The sequence below is a fragment of the Lepidochelys kempii genome, chromosome 1 (assembly GCF_965140265.1).
Source record: "Lepidochelys kempii isolate rLepKem1 chromosome 1, rLepKem1.hap2, whole genome shotgun sequence".
NCBI lineage: Eukaryota > Metazoa > Chordata > Testudines > Cheloniidae > Lepidochelys > Lepidochelys kempii.
In genome coordinates, this window is record NC_133256.1 from 116,763,084 (window position 1) to 116,788,053 (window position 24,970).

General features: G+C 40.7%; 1 protein-coding gene across 1 annotated transcript; it reads left to right on the forward strand.

Annotated features, from left to right (window-relative positions):
* The first annotated feature begins 1,127 nt into the window (after positions 1-1,127).
* CREG2 (cellular repressor of E1A stimulated genes 2) lies at positions 1,128-24,019 on the forward strand. The gene is made up of 4 exons (XM_073327620.1): positions 1,128-1,580; positions 4,695-4,864; positions 18,569-18,682; positions 21,604-24,019. The coding sequence occupies exons 1-4, from the start codon at positions 1,128-1,130 to the stop codon at positions 21,749-21,751; spliced, it is 885 nt and encodes a 294-aa protein (XP_073183721.1). The 3' UTR covers positions 21,752-24,019.
* The last annotated feature ends 951 nt before the right edge of the window (positions 24,020-24,970 follow it).

Genomic DNA, 24,970 nt, shown 5'->3' on the forward strand with positions numbered 1-24,970 from the left:
ATAAAATGTATCTGAGTCTCCAGTGAAAGGAAAAGTCTCTGATGAAAATTACACCTCCTTGCCCAACCTTAAATTTGCCCCCTTTAATAATTTGCACAAATATAATGAAAAGTTAATAACACATTACTAAGAGATAGTAAAATTTCATTTCCTTAGCAAAGAGTCTACTTCCAATGTGCTATAATGCTAACAGATAGTACACAATTACTTTAAAAAATAAATTACAAATGTTGAGCTTCAATCCTTCAAAGATTTATGCCTGTACTTAATAGGACTACTCATAGTGCATAAAGTTAAGCATGTGCTTAATCTTTGCAGGATCAGGGTCTTAGTTGGTAAACATACCAATTAACAAAGGATACATAAATCTAAAAAGGTAGGACAATGTCTACACTGATCTACACCTTGTTAAATTCCACTAAATCAGTGAGATTACCTGGGATGTAAATCAATGGAAAATTTGGCCTCATGCATTCATCACATTCCATAATCCCAAAGATAATGTTTTACCTTTTGTCATAAAAATATCTTCTTATTCAGTTAATCTATACGAGCAGAAAATGTGTGTGGAGTTCTGACAAACACTACTGCACGATGGAACTAAATTAGTTTTTAAATCTGTAGTCTAGATTAAATCTATAGAATATTATTTCTTTTGCAACTATCCAACAAATCAGTTTAGAACATGGGGCGGGGGGGGGGGGGGGAATAGTGTACAGTGAAGGGGAAGGAGAGAAGATAGTAAATGGAAAAGGTATATTTGGCATGACTGAAGTGGCTGCATCCTTTAGCTTGTCATTGCCAGACTTTTGACGGAGAAGAATTATTTTGTGGAAATTATAATACATTTCTTGTATGTTCAGTAGGCTCTGTTGATACATACTTTCCAGCTGAATTCTAGCCAAATTCTTTTGTTTAGCAATATTGCCTAAGCTTTTGTTTCAGGTGGCAGGGTTGAGTTTCTATGCAGGGAGATTATACAGGCTGTTGATGCTTTAGCAAGAGTGTAAACTCAATCTAATCCATCTCTGAGCCAGTTTTCACCACAGGAGGGTGCTGCTATCATTCCAAAGGTTCAGGCTTTGCAAGGTTCAGTGTGGATCTTAGCGTGGAGTGTTTATTACAAAATGTCTGTGTGCTGCTGTCAAATACAGCTGAGGAAAAGGACTACACCAATATCCTGGCTTTCCTGGGTTCTGTGGTGCAGTGTGATGCTGTCTCCTGCTTGGGGATATGTGATAGTCAACTGGGTTTCGTGGTCAGTTACCAATGAGGTGGAGGAAGAACTGGACAGTTCCTCAAACGAGGAGGCTCTCCCTGCGCTTCTGGAAGACACGACTAGCATCTGGAAGCAGAGCTACCCAGCCTCTGTTTACAAAGAAGATGGGGAAATGAGGTCAAGGCCAGTGGCTGGGAGATCCAAGCAAATCTCTTCTCCTTCTAGGATGTTTTCCTACAGGAGAGAGAGTGTCAAAGGGACAGACAGCATTACTCCTCAGGAACAGGCAATCAGAACTGCCCGTTTCCTGACCCATTATAACGGCTGGGGCTTCTTGGCTACCGAGTCCACCCAGGAAAAGGTACTGTAAGTCACATCCTCTGCTAGACATTGAGAATTCTCTTTGACTACTGGACTTATTTACCCACTAACAGCGGGAGAGGGCTTGCACATTGCTTGCTTGTATTTTACTGTTCTGTAAAAGGCAGTAAATAATCTGTTTTGAGAAAGCATTTAGTATATAAATTACACAAATTCTTTACTAGCATTAGCGATTTATTATAATGCAAAACTACATAACAGCATCCCAGCACTGTTATGAAGAACACTATTTACTGTCTTATAATCAACCATGTACTGATGTCAGCTACAAAATATGCAGATAATAAAAGCTGTCAGTAATATTAATCAGCCTGTAAAAATACAGTGCTGGTGCCACATATTTAAGCAACATTCACAGCTTTGCTTCTCTGCAAAAGATTTCTAGGAATAGAAATCATGCTTACAGTACAATAGAAGAGAGATGCTAAAGAACAGCACCTCCTGGCAAGATGCAGAAAAAGAAGAGAAAAACATTGGGCTAGATCCTCTGTTGAGGCCACGGAGCCCACACTACACAGCTCAAGGAAGGATGCCTTTATGTTCCCCCAATCCTGAACTGGCTGTGTGTCCTGCTGGTTCCCCGGCATAATACAGAGCAGCCTAAAGACTGCTATAACTAATGCTGGCTGTCAACAACCCCAAAGGGCTGATACAGTAGCCAGAGATCCGCAGGATATAAGGGGTATGCCAGCTGCGCCCCTTTGCTTCCGCTATATTTTCTGCACTAGGGGTGGGGTGGAAACTGCAGCACTGGTGCTAAGCCTCGAAGATATGCCTGCATGGGGGTCAATGGCGTAGCCACAGGTGAGCCGCAGCCGCATATGGGCCCATTCAAATATGGCTTCCTCTACCCATGTCAGGCCAGCTCCATGGGGCCCCGGTACCAGAGCCCAACTTCTTCTGCCCTGGTTGGGCCAGCTCTGTGGGGGTCCAGGAACAGAGCTCAGCTTCCTCTGCCCATGCTGGTCTGGTTCCATGGAGCTCAGGGAGCCTCTGCCCATATTGGGGCAGTTCAATGCAAAGTTCAAGTAAATTTATACTGGCATTTTTTTAAATAGTGCATCCTATTGGGCAAATAGACAATTTTTGAAAAGACTTTAGTCAGTCAAAAGCAAAGCCGTGTCTGTAAGGGAATGTGTGGGTGGAATAGTGCCCGTCCATAATAATTTGCGGCCCACCCAGATTCCTAGCTACACCACTGATGGGGGTTATCTGACCTTGACCATCTGTACCCACTTCAGGACCATTTTGTCAGCAGTGTGATGTTGAGCAGCTGGCCTACAGGGCAGAATTTGGGCCATTATTTTTCCAGCTGTAAAATACTTCTAAAAAAAGATGGTTTTGAACTATACATAGCTTTCAATAATACTGACACACAGGAAAAGTGAGTTTAACATTAATTCTCTTGTTAAAATGTCCACAAATTAGGGATTAATTTTTTTAGTTACATTAAAAAAAAAAGAAAGTAAAAGTTAGCAGCCAGTAAAACTTCTGGGAAGATTTATTAAAGAAGCAGCAGCCTGGCAGTTTGTGAAATGCAAAGCGTCAGAAGCTAGAAAAAATATTAATAAAATATTCCCAGTTGTACATTTGAAGTCTCTAATTCCATCTCAGGATTTCAAATATGCTATTAAATCATATGATCTTAGCTGCTATGGTTTATACTCTCATCAGAACCCTTTGATGGAATTACAGTCTTAATAAAATATGTGCAGTTTGCTGTCCATAATTATAATACATAAGTAATAGCGAAAAATGGATTCATAATAAAACATGTAATTCATGGGTCTGTCGTCTTTGCTGTGAATTTTGAGTTATGTGGCCTAGACTCAGAGTTCCTTTTTGAATGTGAACTATAAAGTTAACCATGTATGAAAGACTCAAATTTAAGTGATTGAAATTTCTAATGTTATTCACAGCTTCTATTTTTTATTTTATAATTCTTAATAAGATTGGTTGGTTTCCTAGATATGTGTTTGCATAAAAAATACCCCTTATCATCTGCAGTATAGATTGTATATAAACATTAAAAGTGTATAAGCATCAAAAAATGGAAAGCACGTGATCCAGGTTAGTATCACCCATGGTTTTCTCCATAACTATTCATGTTTAACTTAGTTTTGTTACAAAAACCCATTGGTTATACTGAATTAGCTCAATATATTGATTATTATTTTTAATATCCAACATCTAATTGACCATTTGGAATTACATACCTGAAGATATATTAAAAAAAAACAAAAAACAAAACCCAATACAAGGTCTAGATGGGCTACTGTGATTTCTGAGGGGATGAGAGACATGATACAATTATCACGTTATAGAGAAAATTATCCTTTGTCTTTCCTAGGCAATAGAGCTACAACCACAAGGTCTCCTTTCCAAAAGTGGGGGCAGATTTTTGCACATGGAATATCCACTGTGCAAGTGCAAGTCAGGGGAAAGGAGAGCCAACTTTTGAAAAACTGGCACAGTAAGGTCTGCTCCTGTGCCCATGCATGTCAATGGAAGTTTTGCTACTGACTGTGGATTAGATGGCCTATAGGCCCCATCCATGCTGAGTTGTCTGTAACTGTGTTTAAATTCAGTTTAATTTTAATCATAGTTCTAGTTAAAATGGTTTCTACTATAGTTTAGCCAGTCAATGTGGCCACATTTCAAAGCAAGGCAAAGACCTCAGTGCAGAGGGGTCCAATATCAGAATGAATCAAAATCTGAAATGGAATACGAATCCTTTTAGATTCCTGAGAAAAGATATCAGTGCCATCTGGGGCAGATGCTTTCATAATTGTTTTTTTAATGCAGACATGTTTTTGTACTTGCTAGTTTCTTTTAAAAAGTTGGCAATTTAAAGAAAAGGGGTTCTGCATATCACCATGCGGGGTGGGGGAGGGAAGAGAGATTTGTTACCATACCACTATGATAAGTAAATCTAATTTAGAAAACAATGAGGTCTAGTGGTGAGAATGGAAACTGGGAGCCAGAACAACAGGTTCTATTCCCATTTCTGCTACTGACCTTGGGTAAGTCCCCATCTTTGTGTACAATGTATAAATGCAAAGTTTTAAAGCATTGATTGTCTGGCTTTTCTCAGATCCAAGGTGTACCATTTGGGAATTGTTTACTAATCAGTGATGGGCCCATCAATAACAGCACTGGAATACCTTTCTTTTATGTGACTTCAAAGGACAACACTGTGACAGATCTGATGAAGAACTCTGTGGCTTCTCTGACATTGCCAGAGGCAGAAGGAGATTTCTGCAGGTACCAACAGTCTGTCTTTCTGATAGCAGTCAATGAAAACAAATAGATTTCTGATAGCATTTACATTTGTGTTGTGAGTACAATATTATTTGAAATATTTTTGGCTAAACTGAAGCAATACAGGCAGAGGCATGGTCTAAGCATAGGAACAGGAGCCAAGAAATCCTGGATTCCAAACATTGCCTTGACAAACACCCATTCTGGCTTTGGACAATATTTTATGCCACAAATTTAAAAAAGGGACCTCCAGTTTTGGGTACCTCTGTTTTTGTGTTCTAATGTTTGATACTTAGGTCTGATCCAAAGCCCAATGAAGTCAGTGGATCCTTACACCCTGATTCTTACATCTGACATGAAGGGGGAACAATGGTGGTTTTAGACCACCCTTTCAGTGTCCCACTTCTGGGGCTGGATGAAAGTTATTTTGGCCCACAGCAAAAGCTAGAATCTCCACAGGTTTGTTTTATATTATAGGAGAAATGCCTCAGCACAATCTCTTAAAGGAAAGCTGAAATATGAGGTGTATTCTAATATCTACATCTAACTACAGAGAGTAAGAGACATAGAACCAGTGTGCAACACCACTGATTTCAGTGGCATTACAGCTACTTTCGGAGGGTATGAATTGGTCTAGCATCATTAAAAATGTTTCATTGTCTTAAATACAACATCTTCATAGTCAAAGAGGAGAATTCTATCTTGATGGTCCGATGGAGGTTAAGATAGAGAAAATGTAGCTCACCCTTTGAAAGCATAAGGAAGTCAGGAGAATTGTAAAGTCACTGTAAGGATAGTTCTATCCTTTCTTTAAAACATTGGATTAATTTTTTTAAAATTAATCATTTTAAAATTGTACGTATCGGAATCAAACCTTTTTCAAAGGAATAACAAATGGTATAATTTTCACTCTCCCAACCTTCTCATGCATTTAAATGATAAGCTGAACATCTTCACCAAAAGTTTCAAAACTTGATGACTAAAGTTAACCTTCTTTGTCATAACACTTAAATAAGTGGCCTCATTTTCAGATGGCAACGAGAGCTGCTGGTGATCAGCAGTTCAGAAAATCAGCTTACCAATTTAGGTGCCTAATATGGACATAGGACCCTAACTTTGAGTGATCATTTTTGAAAATCTTGGTTTTATGTTTAGCTGACCTCATCAGACTTAACCACCTGCTTGGGACTTATCAGTCCATAGGCAGCAGTCAGAAAGACTAGTGACAGCTTATAGAAATATTGAAAAACCTTTGAAACTTCACGTTTATTATATACTTATTTAATAACTATTAGTTATTTGAGGTACTAAAGCTCACCTCTGCCATTTTCCTTTTAATGCTGATTCTCCAGAAGCTACTCTCACTTATGACCAAGGCCAGAGCCATCCTTTGAGTAGGGCGAATCAGGGCAACCACTCCGGGTCCCGCGTTTTGGGGGCCCCTGTGGGCCGCTGCAATTGGCCGGCGGGATCAGTCCTGGAAGACGAATCCGTCACTTCCGACCCAGGCCCCACACTGCCCTAGGAACAGCCCTTACCAAGGCACTGTATATTTTGCAGCCAGCAGAACTGAAATTCTGCAGCTGGTGTCTGTAGCACTTTGGTGCTAAATTCTGTGGGAAACTTAAAGTTTGGTGTCAGCTGCAAGTAAATTAAAATGTAGATGTTGCTATTGCATTCAATTTGAACATAAATATTCGAATCACGATGACATTCCTTGCATTATTTATATGGATATTACGTTCAGTTTATTTTACATTATTTCTGAAGTTACCCATTTGCACAGATTTAGTATTAACAACGCAAAACTGCACTGGCAAATTGTGAGATGAAATGGAAAGTTTGGAAGCTGATGAGTCACCACTGGGGTTTTTGGTCCTAGGAATGCATGAAAATATTTCTACAGTCTTTTGCACCTAGGACGCGGTTGGGAACTTGGGCAGTGGGAGATGATAACTCTTTCCCTTCCCTCTGTGAGCAGGGTCAAAGGTGATTTTAACTTTTGGGCTAGAAAAGCAACCCTTGACAGCCGCCAACTGTCACCTCCACCTCCATATCTGCGACTGCATCCCCTGAGTGATAAGTACATAGATGTTTGTGTAACCTGACTGGCAGTGAAAAAGTTATCAATTGCTGGTATTTAAATGGTTTTTGTTAGGTTTCAAAGTCATTCCCCAATTGAGATGACCAAGACTGTACATGTCTATGCAAGCTGTTGCTTAGGGCTTTCTTCAAGTGCATGAAGATATCGTTGCATTAGTTTACATTCAGTTCACATTTCTAAAGTTTTCTCCACATCCTTAAGAGCTAGACATTAAAATAAGTAATAGTTTGGATACTGCTGCACAGACCTGCCTCTGGGGGTAGCTTCAGGGGCCAATTCCACAACCAAGAATCACAGGATACCTGGGGCCTTCCTTGCTGTCTGTGCAATGTGCTTTTCTGTGTCCTCCAGTACTAACTCTAGTATTGACAGTGCTGTTGGACACTCTCGTACCATAAGCCCTCCTGAACTGGCATTCCAAGCACTTCTGCTGTGTGTATGTAGGAGATATAAGGACAGTGCCGGGTAAACAGCGGAACAGTATCAGTGCAGCAAAAGTGTATCAATGACCTCAAAGCACCCAGCACTATCCCCAAAGTTAGTATCATCAGGTTAGGGCCTACATTTCTCAGTGCAAGGTTTTAAATGGGTGGATTGTTTTATATGCAGGGAGTTTTCTTCCCTGCTACCCATTCTTCATCTCAGAGGCAAGATCTACTAGCTCAACATAGCCTACGATGTCTGTCAGCTCAGTGTTTCTCTCCACTGCTAGCGAAATAGTGAGATGAATAGCTATTTCTTGCATAAGAAAGTTCCATTGTATGAGGTTTTAATATATGGTACTTTGCACAGAAATTGTCTCTATCAAGGGTATCATTCACTTTATAACTGAAGAACAATTATACAAAATAGCTAAACAATAGTGGATTCCATGAGAAAGGTTGTATGCAAGCAATGAATTTGGTCCTGTATCTTGTCTGCATGCAGAATTCTATTAGAGTATATACATACCCCAAGTTGTAAAAACTAAAGAAAACTTGAAAGCAATCAAAATTCTTAAGAACAGTTAAGTATCAGGGGGTAGCCGTGTTAGTCTGTAGCCACAAAAACAACAAGGAGTCCGTGACTCCTTGTTGTTTTTTAGGAACAGTTGGCACCCTGCTAAGGAATACTTCTGAGTTATTCTACACAAAATAAATCTCTGGTTTAGAAATAATACACAACTGGCATTTTAATAGACTTTTTATAACTAACAAGTATCAGGTGATGTGTATTCACATGTCAGACTGGTATCCAATTTATTGATTTCACAGTCTTACATCTATTCAGCTGGAAAGAGAATTTGAAAAACCCAAACTTAAACTAATAACAGAAACAAAACTTCTGGTCATGCAAGAATGAGGGAAATGGCCCCATACTAGTAGGGGCTAATAGCAGTACATTATGATATTGTGATTATAATCTAGATTCCTCATCACTGATCAAAAGATTTCCACTTCCCAGAAGGATACAGGGGACATTGCTTTTAGAGCACTCCCTGATGGCCTGTCCATGGAATAGCATTAACGAGTATCTTCAGAGGATACTAGTTGAAGGGTAGGTGTTATTCTGAAGGGGGGCTGTAAGTGGGAAAAAGAGGGAAGAAAAATTAAATGGCAAAAAGCCATTCCTGGAATAAATTGGTATATAATAGTTCACTCTCCAGAAAAGGAGAAAGGGCCCAATCCTGTTCCCACAGCATACGGTGAGAGCAGGATTGGGCCTTAGATTAAGAGGCAAAAAACAAACCCAAAATACCATTGTTTTAAATTAAGACTGACACACGAGCTGCTTAGAGCATTTCTCTTACTTAGCAAAGTACCAGGCCTCACTATTGCCCTGATTCTGCAAACACCTAAGCATGTGACTAGTCCCACAGAAGTCAAGTTAAGCACATGCAAAGGTGTGTCCAGGAGCAGGGCCAAATACTGACCTCCTAAAGTAGTAGTAGTTACAGAACTTCCTATCAAAGACTGACTTCCACACTGGAAGAAAAAAATGAAAAGAACATTCTGACAAAAAGCAGTTTTCTAGGTTAGTCATGTTTTTTGTTTTCCTTTTACGATTAGGTCAGATGCTGGTGTTTTGAACAAGCCTTCTGTTTGATCCACATAATCCTGTATTTGTGAGGTCACAGTCTGTTAACATGAAAAGGAATGGAATGCCACCAATTCAGCATTACACCTTCAGGCAAACCCTGATTTCAATCTAAATATCTGACAGTCAGTAAATACAGTAAGACTAACTATAAAAGCTAAGTGAAAGGCAAATGTGTTTTCTAGAGATGGGCCTGCACAGAAACCCTGAATCCAAACACCCCTGAACTTTGCAGAAGTTTAGATTCAGATCCCAATTTTGTGACACAGGAACATCTTTGTCTCTCTAGTATTTATGTTGTCCCTCTTTAGTCACATTCAGGATAAACACTTCAGTAACTGTTACTCCAAAATCCATATTTAAAGATCCATCCAGCAAACACATAACTACTAAATTAGAAAGTTAAATATGAAACCTATTATCATCACCATGCAGCACACACAATATAGCTCTAAATTATTGTTTTCTTTTTTTCTTTACACTTAAATAACCAACTGTAGAAAATTCCAACCTCGTACACCAAGGTCTGTTTCTTTCTCTGTGTTTACTGAAACTACCTAATGTTGTGATCCTCTTTTCAGGGGGCTGACTGTTACCATAAAATTGGCTATGGCTGTGCCACACAACATTCACTGCTTAATCATGTAATTCATAAGACCATAAGAATGACCACACTGAGTCAAACTAATGGTCCGTCTAGCTTAGTATCTTATCTTCGGGCAATAGCTGGTGCCAGACACTTCAGAGGGAATGAACAGAACCCGGCAATTATTGCGTGATCCATCCCCTGTCAGCTTCTGGCAGTCGGAGGTTTAGGGACATCCAGAGCATGGGATTGTGTTCTTGACCACCTTTCTTAACAGCCATTGATGGACCTATCCTCCATTAACTTATCTAATTCTTTTTGAACCCAGTTATACTTTTGGCCTTCACAACATCCCCTGGCAATGAGTTCCACAGGTTGACTGTGCAGTGTGTGAAGAAGTACTTCCTTATGTTTGTTTTTAAATCTGGTGCCTATTAATTTCATTGGATGACCCCTAGTTCTTGTGCTATGTGAAGGGGAAAATAATACTTCCCTATTCACTTTCTCTGCACCATTCATGGTCTTACAGACCCCTATCATATTCCCATTTAGTCATCTCTTTTCTAAAATAAACACTTCCAGTCTTCCTTATATGGAAGCTGTTCTACACCCTAATAATTTTTGTTGCCCTTCTCTGTACTTTTTCTAATTCTAGTATATCTTTTTTGAGATGGGGAAATCAGAACTGCACACAGTATTCAAGGTGTAGGAGTTCTGTAGATTTATATAGTGACATGATATTTTCTGTCTTGTTAACAATCCCTTTCCTAATGGTTCCTAACATTCTGTTAGCTTTTTTGACTGCCACTGCACATTGAGTGGATGTTTTCAGAGAAATATCCACAATGACTCCAAGATTTCTTTCTTGAGTGGGAACGGCTAATTTAAGCCCCATCATTTTGTATGTATAGTTGGGATTGTTTTCCAATGTGCATTACTTTGCATTTATCAACATTGAATTTCATCTGCCATTTTCTTGACCAGTCACCCTGTTTTGTGAGATCTCTGTGTAACTCTTCGCAGTCAGCTGTGGACTTAACTATCTTGAGTAATTTTGTATCGTCTGAAAACTTTGCCACCTCACTGTTTACCTTGTTTTCCAGATAATTTATGAATATGTTGAACAGCACTGGTCACAATACAGATCCTTAGAGACTCCACTATTTACCACTTTCCAGTGTGAAAACTGACCATTTATTCCTATTTATTTAATTTATCTATCTATCTATCTTTTAACCAGTAACTGATCAATGAAAGGACCTTTTATCTTATCCCATGACTGCTTCCTTTGTTTAAGAGTCTTTGGTGAGGGACCTTGTCAAAGCTTTTCTGAAAATTCAAGTACACTATCACCCCTGTCCACATGTTTGTTAACACCCTCAAAGAATTATTGGTGAGGTATAATTTCCCTTTACAAAAGCCATGTTGACTCTTCTTCAACATGTTGTGTTCGTCTATGTGTCTGATAATTCTGTTCTTTACTATAGTTTCAGCCAATTTGCCTGGTACTGAAGTTAGGCTTCCCGAACTATAATTGCCAGGATCGCCTCTCGAGTTTTTTAAAAAATTGGCGTTACATAAGCTATCCTCCCGTCATCTGGTACAGAGGCTGATTTAAGTGATGGGTTACATACCACAATTAGTAGTTCAGCCACAGAAATTTGCTATTTATATGAACAAAGACAGTCAAGCACACCAAGAGCACTTAACCTGAAAGAAAAACAGCCTAGGAAGGAAGTTCTTCTAGGAACTGTGGAGTGATCTAAACCAAACTAGAATGGGCATGTGACCAAACACAGAAATCAATTCTATACAAAAAAGCCATTTTTTCATTCTTTTCTTTAACCTCAGGACTTTCTTTTGATTTAAAATGGAAGACTCTACATCCACAAATAAAGATGCCTTTTTAACTCTCTTTGAAGGCTTTGAAGACAGAATGAGAAAGAACATTCTTTTTTGTCCAAATCAGGGGGAAGGCAGGGCAATAGTACCCTGCAGTATCAAGCTGACAGCCAGCAGCGGCTTTTCAGATTATGAATTTTGCTTTCAATAGAGATTTTGTCCCATGTTCAAACCACACAGATTAGTAATGCTAATACATACTTTCTATTTCAGATCCTTCAGTGCTGAATTATGATGGCATATATCAGGAACATAACTTGTCCTTTTCTAAATATAAAATCAAAGTGCTGTGTGTTTTAATACACAACCATGATAATTATCTGATGGCATAACGTTTCCTTCTGTAGACTTTAGAAAATAAAATCCTATGGTGTAGAATATATTTCCAATGTAGTAATTAACCCTGTGATCCTCACCTCAATGTTGGGCTGTTGGAGCCAAGTGGAAGTGACTAATGATGCTAAAAGGTCCCTAGATTTGCGTGTGTGGGAGCAAGAGACAGAACATCATCAGTGGAGGCAGGGCCCTCAACTTTGGAATTTACCCCTAAAAAAAGCTCTGTTTTGTTGGGTGTTAATGTAGCCCTACCACTCTGAGTTATAGTTTTGTCAGATCTGGACCTGGCTAATTTTTGGATGGGAATTCTCCAATGAAAACTCAGGAAATGACTGCAGGGACTAGTGTTGGGTGTACTCTTGTGCAAGTAAATATTTTAATAAGTAGGTGCCACTCTTTACTCTGAGTCATTTTTGAACCATGACCCAACATAGGTGGAAACAGAATGGAGTGAAATGGGTGGAAAATGAAAATATTTGTTGGTGTACACCTCAGAGCATTGTGTAATTCCTAAAGGTATTTCATCAGTGTATGGTTTTTGCCATAAGATGATCAAAAGTGACAGCTTCTTTTAGTGCTTAAAGCAGACAGTATGGTTCCTTTCTGTAGGACTGGAATGAAGTGAATGCTTTTGTATGCAGCTCTCTCCAGGACTGATCACACATGCTTAACATAAACAACTGGCTGACCAGAATCAAGTGTTCAATGCATAGTTTGCGCCCCCAGGAGCAGAAAAAGTGGATAAATCAATTCTTTCCTCTCCTCAGACCTAATGAATAACTGAAATAACCTCTCTAAAACAATGTGCACATGAGCACTCATGTAGCTCTAATAAAATGCATAAGCTTTGTCTGATTCCCATTAAGTCTGGTTTTGTTTAATCTCTTTAGCAAGGTGTGTATCTTTTTATGTAAATGGTATCCATCTTGATTCCTTTGTCTCCTTTCCCAAATATGATCTGATAATGCTTTGGGATTCAACCCAGACCATTAAGGGATTGTGTCACTGCCTGCCCTGCAACTCTGGATGCCTTCAATGCTGTGCTCCTGTGGCTCACAGCCCTGACACCAAGAGCCCTCATTCAAGCCTCTAGGTCGCAGCTTGGCTTCAACTGCCCAGTTATTTTGAAGGATGATTGAAAAACCCCCTCAGTCCCAAACTTCCCCAAAATTGCCTGCCAATGTGACAGTCTGCTGAAGTTCCCAGACTTGTGAGATACTGTGTAACCCCTCTCAGCCTCAGCAAGTGAGAATTTTGCTGTTAAAATGGGTGACGACTCCCTGACACACCATTTTGTCTGCCTGCCCAGCAAACTCTTCAGGACTCTAACCATCCCAGCCTTGCCTCCCAGGTAACAAACTCTGAGCCCTAACTCCTGAGTTCCCCAGAAACGTCTCCCTGCAGCGTCCAGCCTTCTTACTGAACACTCACAGAAGTTACTAAGTTTGTTGCTCCTTTAAAGAGAAAATACACTGCAATTAATTAATTTAACGGGGGTTTGACAAACACTCTTATTTCAATCACAGCACTGAATTGGTTTATAGCAAAAGAAAAACAAGTTTATCAAACAAAAAGTCATAGGTTTATGAGATATCAAGTATAAGGAATAAACACAGAAATGGTTACAAACCAACAAAAGTAAAAATACACCTCTAAGACTAAAACTTAATTTCAGCAAGTTACAATCTTTGCCTAAGCAGGTTTCTCAACCATATTCAGTTCTGAGAGACTTCAACCCCTTGGTTGAATGATCCAATGTTCAGTGATTTGAAGAGCTCTGACCCTTTTAATCTCCCCCCACCCCCCAGTGATAGATAACTATGAGGTTCTCTCCCTTTCTTTTTATAGTCCAGTAAACGTTTGAATTGTATTCTTTGAAAAGTAAGCTTGGAGAAAGCTTCTCTCCCTTGCTGGAGTGTAGATGCCAGGCTGTCTTCCCAAAGTTCACTGAACTTGCTTCAAGAGGCAGGGAGGCTTCCTGGGGGTACAGTCTCCATCCTCCTGTTTATTCATATATAAGTAGGGCTTCCACTGTTTTGATCTGACACTACTTCATTTACATTGGAGATAGGTAGATAGCTGCCTTCCCTCCTCTCTGGGAGAAAATCTGTTTCTCACTGTGTCTGGTCACGGACTGTAAAGCAGGGGTTCTTAACTTTTTTCTTTCTGAGGCTCCCCCAACATGTTATAAAAACTCCAAGGCCCAGCTGTGCCACAACAACTGTTTTAATGCATATGAAAGCCAGGGTAAGCATTAGGGGGTAGTGTGCAGGGCAACTGCCTGAAGCCCCATGCTACAGAGGGCCCCACAAAGCTAAGTTACGCAGGGTTTGGCTTCAGCCCTTGGTGGCGGGGCTCAGGGTCCCAGGGTTCAGCCCTGGGCAACAGGGCTTCAGCTTTCTGCCCTGGGCTCCAGTGAGTCTAATGCCAGCCATGCTTGATGGCCCCCCTGAAACCTGCTTGTGCCCCCCCACCCCTCAGGGGGCTCCGGATCCCTGGTTGAGAACTGCTGCTGTAAAGCATGTCAATGTGTATCCATAATTCCTCATATTGTATTAATGCCTACATTTCACAGTTATATTAATCACCAGTGTGTCACAGGCTTTCATTAAAGACCTTACTTGATATGCTTTTATACAGTAATATTGTATACAATCAGTTGATGCAATTGCTCATCAGTTGAGGTTCCGACCGCCACTGTTTATAGTTAAGAGGCTATCTCCCCCACTCGCTAGTTTGATGGCTTTGTTTACCTTTTATGTAAATATACCTTCGTTGTCTCTGCCTGATGACCAGGCTGGTCAGACAAGCAAATACACATTCCTTTCTCTAGGGCAATCTGGGCTTATGCATTGTTTGCCAAGCACATTTTAAGACCATAATTCTGGTGCATATTTATAACTCTTTGTACAGATCTTATAAATACCTCATGTTAGAATTTTAAGGATCAGTGAGTTATTAATTTTCAGTTAGATATTATATGCCACCTTTTGAGTATATATCATGAAAACGGTGTGTTAGGTGTAGTGAGTATGTCAGGCCTGATGAGTTACTGAAATAAAGCAGCGAATCACCAATGGCCCTCCGTGTCACAAAAATAGACCTACTTTCATCTTCCCACTCAGTTTTATGCCACACAAAGCTAAGATGGACCTGAGGAGTGAGGACTGAATGTGAATGTTTTTATATAGAAGGCAAGAAATCATTACTAAATGTGTAACTATGTATAGGGGGGAGGGATAGCTCAGTGGTTTGAGCATTGGCCTGCTAAAACCAGGGTTGTGAGTTCAATCCTTGAAGGGGCCATTTAGGATCTGGGGCAAAAATTGGGGTTTGGTCCTGCTTTGAGCAGGGGGTTGGACTAGATAACCTCCTGAGGTCCCTTCCAACTCTGTTATTCTATGATATCCACTGACATGCATAAGGAGTTTATGAATGAAGAGAGGCCACAGGTTCACTTCCTATATCCCTCTATTTCTGGGCAGAAAGTCCCAAATTTACATCAGCTGTACCAATAACACACTGAAAACACAGGACCTGTCCACATTAGAGACAGAACTGTACTACTACAACTTTAGTGCTTGTACACAGGTTTAGAAAGAAAAAAAAAGCACATTGTAAGCGGTATACTATACCAAAGAAAATGCAAAAGTAGAGTTCTTTCAGAACATTAAGCCTTTTGTTAGATTAAAATACCAATGTCAATGTAAGACTAGGATACAAAGTTAACTGTTATGGAACGGAAAAGTATGATAAAAGCCAGTGATAAAAGCCATGCCAACAATATAACAACAGAGTGTACCAAGTTCAGATGTGTCACTGTCCTTGTTCAGCTTTTCTAGTATTTTGTCCGATTTAATCTTCACACAAAATTTGCTTGCTGATTTGCCAGCAAAACAAACTGAGCCCCCCTAAATTGAATATTTAAATATACAAACTACAGTTTGAACAAACTGTTCCAAAGACTAATAGTCTTTTAATCACATGTGCAAATAAGCGAAACACCCCAACCAGTGAGACAAAAACATAGTGAAATCTGCAAACAAAAGAAAAGGCCAAGGAGAAAGAACATGCTCAAACATTCTAGATATTGAGGTACATATCTCTTGGGGTAGGCCAGTACTGAAAATTAACAGATATAATTATTTGATCTTTTTGTGTACACATTTCTCTTTTATTCTAAAAGAGTTAGGAGGAGGGATCTAACATGCTCTCTGATAGCTCCTGATTATAACGCACATAGTCAAATCAAATCTCCCACCGCCATACGTCCCATGAAACTTAACCTTCCAACCAGAAAGAATGTCATTTTATAGTTCCTTCTTCCTGTAAGTAACTTGCAACAAATAACTAAGATATACCAAGCAAATGCACTTGCAAACTAATTTGCTTTTATCCACTGTTCAATTGTTTTACTCCATTTTCAAATACCTGATGGGCTTGTAATGAAGAAATAGTCAGTTGCATGCAGGTGGAAACAGGCTTATTAATTGAACTGAATTTCTACAGGTACATATTTTGCTTGTTAAAAATTCCGTTCACTTATTTTAAAAACTAATCTAATTAAATAGATAAAAATATGATACTAATGCAATCTTAAACACAAAAAGTCAGAGGCTAGACTAATCTCAGTTATGCAGTGTAAATTGGGAGTAACTCCACTGACTTCAATGGACTTACGCTGGTATAACTGAAATCAGAATCTAGTCAGGGAAATGCAGATTTTCAGGTGCTCAGAGTAACACTAATTCCTTAGTCTGTACTAAAATATGTTGCTGGAAAATTTCTAGATCATCATTTTTTTAAATAAACCAATGTTAAATAAAAAATTTGAGCTGGATCCTAGCCCCAACTCTGGTCTCTCCCTCTTTCCCCCACTGAATGTAGAAGGTGGGAGGAGTCATGACCAAAGTACACATTGATCTCAGTCAGCATAACAGCTCCTTGGGAGCCCTGAGGCTGCTCTAAGCTTCTGGGGATGGTAGAAAACCATCTTGTGGGTAAGAGAACCACATATTGCACCTTTGCCGCTCATGCTGTCAGCTGTGCCCAGTGCTTATTGGGCACAGCTGAGTATCAGCCCATTCTATTTTCTGTATAAAAGCAGACACTTTATCCAGTAGGCGACAGAGTTTTTATTACCATTTGTGGGGAATTTGCAGGTGTTAAATTAGCTGCAGGAACACTCCCATATGTGTCCATGCAACAGAAACATACTGAGAATTATAAGGAAAAAAGTAATAGGCAAATTGTATCTACAGTGAGGGGCCAGGCTAACGAGTTCAAGTCAAGATCTATGAGTAAAACTGCATGCAGATCAGGCTTAATTTACTGCAGTTGCCTTCTTTATGTTAAAACACTTGAGAACAACAATTGCAATGCTTGTTTCTTAATGTGAGTCTCTGGACCTAATTAAGCCATCGTGTAGGATCTAACACTGTGAGGTGCTGAGCAGTTTCAACTGCTGTTGAAACTAATGGAAGTTGAGGCCACTCAGCTTCTCACGCAATTAGGCCCTCACAATGGTTTCATTGTGATTTTGCTAGCAGTGGACTTACTCCTCATTTATATCAATGTAACAGAGAACCAAGATGGTCAGGGATGCAGCCCCATGCTCTGGGTGTCCCTAAACTTCAAACTGCTAGAATCTGCGACTGGATGACAGGGAACGGACCACTTGAAATTGCCTTGTTCTGTTCATTCCATCTGAAGCATCTGGCACTGGCCACTGTCAGAGACAAGATACTGGGCTAGGTGGATCATTGGTCTGATCCAGTATGGCTGTTCTTATAGTCATAGAATCAGTCCCATAGCTACACTTGTAATTTATTTTAAATGCCATTACAGTGCAGGCAGAGCTGGAGAGCTGTCAAGAGCCCCCTAATTTGAATGAACTAGAAACGTAACAGAGAATCAGAGTTCTCCTTTTAAAAATAGTGAGACTCTAGCCTTTTCCTTGTCCTTCTTTAGCCTTGAAAACATAAAGTGATGTAGACCAATCACTAGTGTAGAAATGAGCAAGCAGGTGGGTCTACAGCAGAAGGCTACGAGGAAGGGGACTAAAGTTACATACACATTCATTTTTGTAATCGTTTAGGTTTTGGGTGTATGCTAACCATTTCACTAACCCTCCTCAAAATCCTGTGTATGGTGGTGTGATAAGGGTGGACAAGAATCAGTGATGTTTTTGAGGTGCTTGGGTGGGGCACCTTAAAATTGTTTTGCAGATCTACACAAAAATTCTAAGTCTGGTTCTGTGCATGGATGGCCAATCCTAATTTTTGTTGCTACAGAATGACATTCATAAAAGTTCAACAGAAAATCAGCTTATAACATAAAAGATTAGAACAATTACAATTTGAATAGATAGAAGACATCATCTACTTATTAATTATTTTCAAAAGCATGGTTAGAAAATAGATGAATCTCTGTTTTGCTTCAAATTTTGGGCCTGATCCTGTAATTCTTGTTCATGTGAGTACTCCTCACCCACTTGAACAGTCCCATGGAATATCACTACTCATGTGAGTAAAGGTTTGGAGAAGCAAGCCCTGGGCTTAGAATATTACAGCTGCTCAATATGTGAGCACAAGCTCATATTCCCCAAGAGCATGCTATATATTTAGCCAATATGAATAGCTTCTTAAAGACCTCTGCTGTAAAAAACAATCTATTATACATGATTACTTTTCTCTGTGTGCAGAAAAAATATAATTGATCCTGAGGATCCAAGGTGTGCCAGACTGACTCTCACAGGACAGATGGTCATGGTACCACTAGAGGAAATGGAATTTGCCAAACAAGCTATGTTTTCTAGGTCTGTATGTGATATTTATGTAATATAGTAATACCTACAATATTGAGATGAATAAATTGTGAGTGAGGTGGGCAGCTGGGATTAAGGATCCCAGGAGTAACAGGCCTGCTCTTTACTTACTAGGCTGTAGAGCATGTAAGGTGAAATTTTATCCAGTGCTGCTTGGTTAATTATCCAGGCCTTTAGGACTATCTTAGTACTCTTGGGACAGTCAGATATGCCATCCAGATAAGTAGTGATCAATATGTATTTTGATAGAACCTGCTGTATATAATTCTAGGATTTACAAAAGTATTAAGAGTGATTCCCTTACCTCCAGCATGTGTAGTCATATCTGAGGTTTCTGTGACTAGCACTTTTGGCTCTTCCTCCCTTCCACAAAACAAGATTGTGTCAGTTAGGCACAGTCCATAGAAAGGGCCAGTGATGAACTCTACTGCCTCATAGGGAGATCCAGGAGGCAGCCTGAATGTCTCAGGGTGCTTCCAGGTGTCGCCACATTTGCTACTTACACACCTTTGTGTAAGTAGCATCTTCCATGCAGCTAGCCAGGTGTGACGGTTAGTGGTTAGGGGGACAGAATTATGGCTCATCTCGTCCCCCACCCCCTTTGAGGTGCCATGCACTCTCACAGGACTAGGAAAGCAGTAATCCTGATGTTCCCCAAAGCAAAGGACTGCAATTCTTCCAGGCCTTTAAGTGAGTCAAGCAAGGGGATGAAGGCACCTTGGCCCAGATCCGCCTGAACCCCAGATTTAGGTGCCCAAGTCCCAGTTTTAGGCCCCACTGTGATCCACAAAACCCCCGCTCAGCTTCCGCCTAACACTGTAGGCACCTAAATTCACTGGTGGCATAAAGTTTCTACTGTAAAAGTTATTTAGGTGCCTAATTTTCCACCTCTGAGCATGCACACTGCTGCCTTACTCTAGGCATCTGTACACCTACATTTCATCTAAGCCCCAGTGCAATCCACCAACCAGGGGAAAATAGGCAGTGAACATCAATCTTGCCTGCAGGGCCCAATGTGGTAAGCACACTCAGAGGTCACCTACTGGATCAGTCCCCTTCAAAATCTTGCAGGGAGGTGATGGTGCCACCACCACCTTGCAACTTTTAGCCCAGTGGTTAGGGCATTCTCCTGAGAGGTGGGAGATCTCTGTTCAGACAGAGGAGTGAACTGAATCCAAGCCTTCCATATCCCAGGTGAGTGTTTTAACCAATGAGCTAGAACAGGGGTGGGCAAACTACGGTCCGCGGACCATTTTAAGCCGTCCCGTGAGCTCCTGCCGGGGAGCAGGGTCTGGGGCTTGCCCTACTACAGCGCTCCAGCTGGGGTGCTGGGTCGGGGGCCGCACCACGCAGCTCAGCCCCGCTCCAGCCAGGGTGCCGCTGCAGCAATCCGGCTGGGGCGCTCGGTCGGGAGCCACACCACATGGCTCCGCCCCGCTCTGGCGCTCCAGCTGGGGCACTGGGTTGGGGGCTGCTCCACACTGCTCCCGGAAGCCGTGGCATGGCCCAACTCTGGCTCCTAAGCATTCCAATGGGAGCTGCAGGGGCGGTGCCTGTGGATGGGGCAGCATGCACAGCCGCCTGGCCACGCCTCTGTGTAGGAGCCAGAGAATGGCCATGCCACTGCTTCCAGGAGCCGCTTGAGGTAAGCATTGCTCAGAGCCTGCACCCCGAGCCTCTCCCCACGCACCAACCCCCTGCCCCAACCCTGATCCCTCTCCCACTCTCCACCCCTTGATCCCAGCCCAGATCATCCTCCTGCACCCTAAGCCTCTCATTCCTAACCCCACCCCAGAGCTTCACCCCCACCCCTACCCCAGCCCTGATCCCCATCCCATCCTCCGAACACCTCAGTCCCAGCCCAGAGCCCCCTCATACACCCCAAACTCCTCATCCCCAGCCCCACCCCCGAGCCCACACCCCCAACCAGAGCCCTCACCCCCTCCCGCTCCCCAACTCCAATTTTGTGAGCATTCATGGCCCGCCATACAATTTATATTCCCCGATGTGGCCCTCAGGCCAACAAGTTTGTCCACCCCTGAGCTAGAAGTTATAAGGTAGGCAGCACTACACTTTCCATCTTCTCCCATTGTATGTGGAATCAGGTGCCTGCCTAACTCATTCTCACACAAAGTGGTTTAGCTGCCTGACTCTAGGAAAGGTTTCAGAGTAACAGCCGTGTTAGTCTGTATTCACAAAAAGAAAAGGAGTACTTGTGGCACCTTAGAGACTAACCAATTTATTTGACCATAAGCTTTCGTGAGCTACAGCTCACTTCATCAGATGCATTCTGTGGAAACTGCAAAAGAGGGTTCCAAGCTGTGGCATAGAAGCAGAAATAGGCAGGTGATGAACTGTGAGCGGGGCAGCACTTGGGACACATCCCTTTCATCAGCATCTCCCATTGGCTAATTTAGGCAACTCCCTGCCTAGACTGCTGCTTTTGTGGATTACATTCTTAGGCACCTTTTTCTCCCCATTTGTTGTATAATTAGCCTAGGCACCTAACCCAAGCTTTGTGGATCCCATTGTTGTTCCAATGATTCTCTAGGCGCATAAAAGTGAGTCACTGCAATGCTCCACATTGCAACACCCAAGTCCCTTTGTGGATGCAGGCCCTTTTGCCTTCTGCCAGCACTTTCCACCTGTTTAAGGGCTGGGCAAAATCTGCCTTTTAATGATAGGCCTCTCAGGTACCCTTGCTGCACTTTTATTTGCTGCCACATGTAGGTTTGGAGCAAGGTTCATTGCAAGTGAAAGTGAGCATAGGTCAATGATGCTGCCTGGTACAGCCCAGGTTTTATTCAGGTAAACTCTTCTAGTTGCCGAAGGTTAGCAACTACTGCATTGAAGAAAGAAATCCACTAGATATGCATTTTGGCAAACCTTTTTGGAATTCTTTGTCTTTTCAGGCACCCAGTTATGAGGAAGTGGCCTCGTAACTACGAATGGTTCTTTATGAAAATGAACATTGAGCACATCTGGCTTCAGAACTGGTATGGAGGAGTTTCCACCATTGCAGTGGAAGAGTATTTCAAAGCAGTTCCAAGTAAAGAGTGATTGGGTTTGAAATATAAATCTTCACAGTTTTCATATTTGCTTTCCAAAAACTTTTTCCAACACCATGTTGTTGGATGGGTATTTTACAGTGACTTTTTTTCAAAAGCATTCAAAATGGCCCCATCTTTTTTATGTGGATCAAATGCTAATAAACCAATATGGATCTTTATATTAAAAATGATATGTGGATGGTAAATCCTACACTGGAACACACAATCTTGGCATTTCAGATAGGTTTGATACCTTCCTGACTGCTACTTAAAAATTTTTTGGATCTGCCTGTTTTGATTTTTAGTGTCATCCACTCACTCATGTGACACTTACAATATATGCTAACTGTGGCATTCTGATTTACAGAAAATCTAATTACCCACACAAAAAATAAATGACTGCTGAATATTGTGGAAGTATTATTGCTACTTGCTATCTTGTTTTGTTGGTGTTCTAAGCAAATATCCCTAGCTGCATATATAAAAAGATGTTTTAAGTTTGTGTTTAATACTTTTAATGTAGAGATCCTCATTTTGGAATTTATGTTTTAGTCAGTCACACCCTTTTCCAAATTATCCAGTTAAATATTTTGTTTGGAAATTGAGGAGAAGGAGTGGTGGACCTTGCTGGCTATTGCAGTGGCAAAGTACAAGCAGCTCAAACAAAATAAATTCAGTACACAGTATCTTTTACCAGCACAAGGATGATTAAACATGTTAAAGGGTCAAACAAGAAATCAGACCCACCACAGGATAATCCCAATACATTTATCAACATTCTTTTTTAAAAATGTAGTCTCTACTAAACCTGTTTTAGATTATGAGACAGGAGAAATATTAAGTTACTTGCTGGCCTAAGGTCACATCCTGTCTCTCCCCTCAGTTTCATTAATTCATTCCTGAGATAGCCTTTCATAGCCAGTCCCTGATTCCCCCCAGTGGTGGAGCCAGCCTTTTAATCCTGTTCCCTAGGTAGATTTAAAAGGGAGTCTCCTACATTGTCTTTGTACCAGGAAGCCTGGAATAATTAGTAGCATTTTCAGTTCAAAGACCAAGCAAAAAATTTCCATTCTCCCTATGAGGAAAGTCAAAACTTCACTGCAAAGCACATGTTGGACTGGCAATTTTTTCCTGCAGGGCCAAGTGGGGCTGCTTTATCAGTTCTTAGCCTCTGCTTACTTTACAATATACCACTAATGTTGTTCTACCCCACCTGACCTAGAATATCTTACTAAGTCCACACTTCTTCTCTCTCCCGTCAATTAATACTGCAGTCTTTGAAGGACTAAGGAGTTTTACCAACAAATTTTAGATTCTTGTCAAGATGGCAAAGGAGGCTTCTTAAACAGATATGTCATCTTAACCAAAAGTCTTGCTTCCACACCACAAAAGCCCCTGAAAGGCTATAAAAGCCCATCACAAACCTGCCCAAGTAGCCTTGAAGTGACTTCTCTGAATAAAGGGGTTTGGGAATGGTGGGGTGGAGGTGGAGGTTGTTTGTTTAATTGGGCCTTAAATAATTAGCTACAAACTATCTAAAAAAAATTTAAATTCCCAAATTCTTCAACTTATATCAATCATCATGTGATATGAGTTAAGTGAATAGAGTTTATTAAACTTTTAACCCAAAGATTATTGTAAAGATTCTATAATAGATTCAAATTTCCCTCAGGCTATTGGTTATAACCCATGGGGTCTGATCTTGCGCCTATGGAAATCAATAGTAAAACTCCCTTTTATTTCATTCTGATCTCAAGGATTTGATCGTCAGTACAGTATCTATAAACCATTGCAACTTACCGACATCCAATTTATTTTCATGTATTCTGTACTTCAGTAAGAATCACATTTTAGTTTAATTATTTTACAGCTTAATATCAATCAAATATTCTCATTTCAGAAAAGCCTTGCTGTGCAATCTTTCTTTAGTTAAATCTTCACTTGTGGCTCTGGAATAGTCCAGAGATGCATTTATTTATGACTGTATGTTAGCTGGAAAAAAGAAAATGAAGTTATGAATTTTGACTTCTGATGAACAATGTTACAATCCTTTACTAATTTGTACCAAGGTAATGCATGTACAGTATTAAGCACAGCTAGTTTTAACTGTTGTTCTTATTTAACCAAAGAATGCTTCATTTCTAGAGTAATTTTCATCATTTACTTGTATGTACTGTTTATGGATGTGTATTGCACTTTGCAATGTATTTTGACTTGTAAAGATAATGAATGTTGTTAACAAATTACCCATCAAGTATGAAATGCAAATAAATAGCAAAAGGGAAGTTGCAGTTTGAATATTTTGAGGTCTGTAATAGGATTTTAACAGGAATGAACAAGAGGAAGTTTGGTTGACAGCCTTTAAAATTTCTATCTTATCTAACTACTGTTTTTCTCAGTCTTGCACAATCTTCCTGGTGGAAAGAAGGACATCTTTGTTCCTTTAAAGGGAATCTGGGAATTGACAGTCAGCTCTTCAGATGTTTAGGGAGGAAGGAGAGGGATACACTGGGAAAACATGCACTCTTCTTTTTTTCCCCCTCCATTCCTCTCTGTATTTGGTTTAATCTCAATGTAACACAGCATCCTATAGCCATACATCATTCTTAATACAGCTCACCACTCATTCCTATACATGCAGGTGTCAGGCAAGCGACAAGGCATTGGTTTCAATCTTTTGTGAATTAATAGTACTATGGAACTTCATTTCAGTGCTGTTTCTTCCCCTTCCTCTCCCTAATTCTCATCTCCATCTTGTTCGTACTGACTACTCTCTGGCAATCTCTCCCAAGCCAAGGCCCACCATTCTTCTTCTCTTCCTCCCCCACATTATTACCTACTTTCACCAACCTCTAAGCTAGCCAGCCTTCCCCCTCCAGAGTTCCTGTGCCACATCCAAGAAATTAATTTGACTCACAGCCTTTAGCTCCTATTAACTCCTCACAATCATTGAAATCCAATCCATCCCTCTATCTCCAACCCAGTCTCTTTCCTTGTGTCTACAGCTGGCCTCTTCCCTTCAGTGTTGGGCTCCTTTCCTACCCATCTAATTAGTCAGCACTTTCTCCCCCCATTCCACCACCCTACATTCTTAAAACTGCATGCCCTGCAGCTGTTGTGTACAGTTCCCTTTATGACAGGTTTCAGAGGAACAGCCGTGTTAGTCTGTATTCGCAAAAAGAAAAGGAGTACTTGTGGCACCTTAGAGACTAACCAATTTATTTGAGCA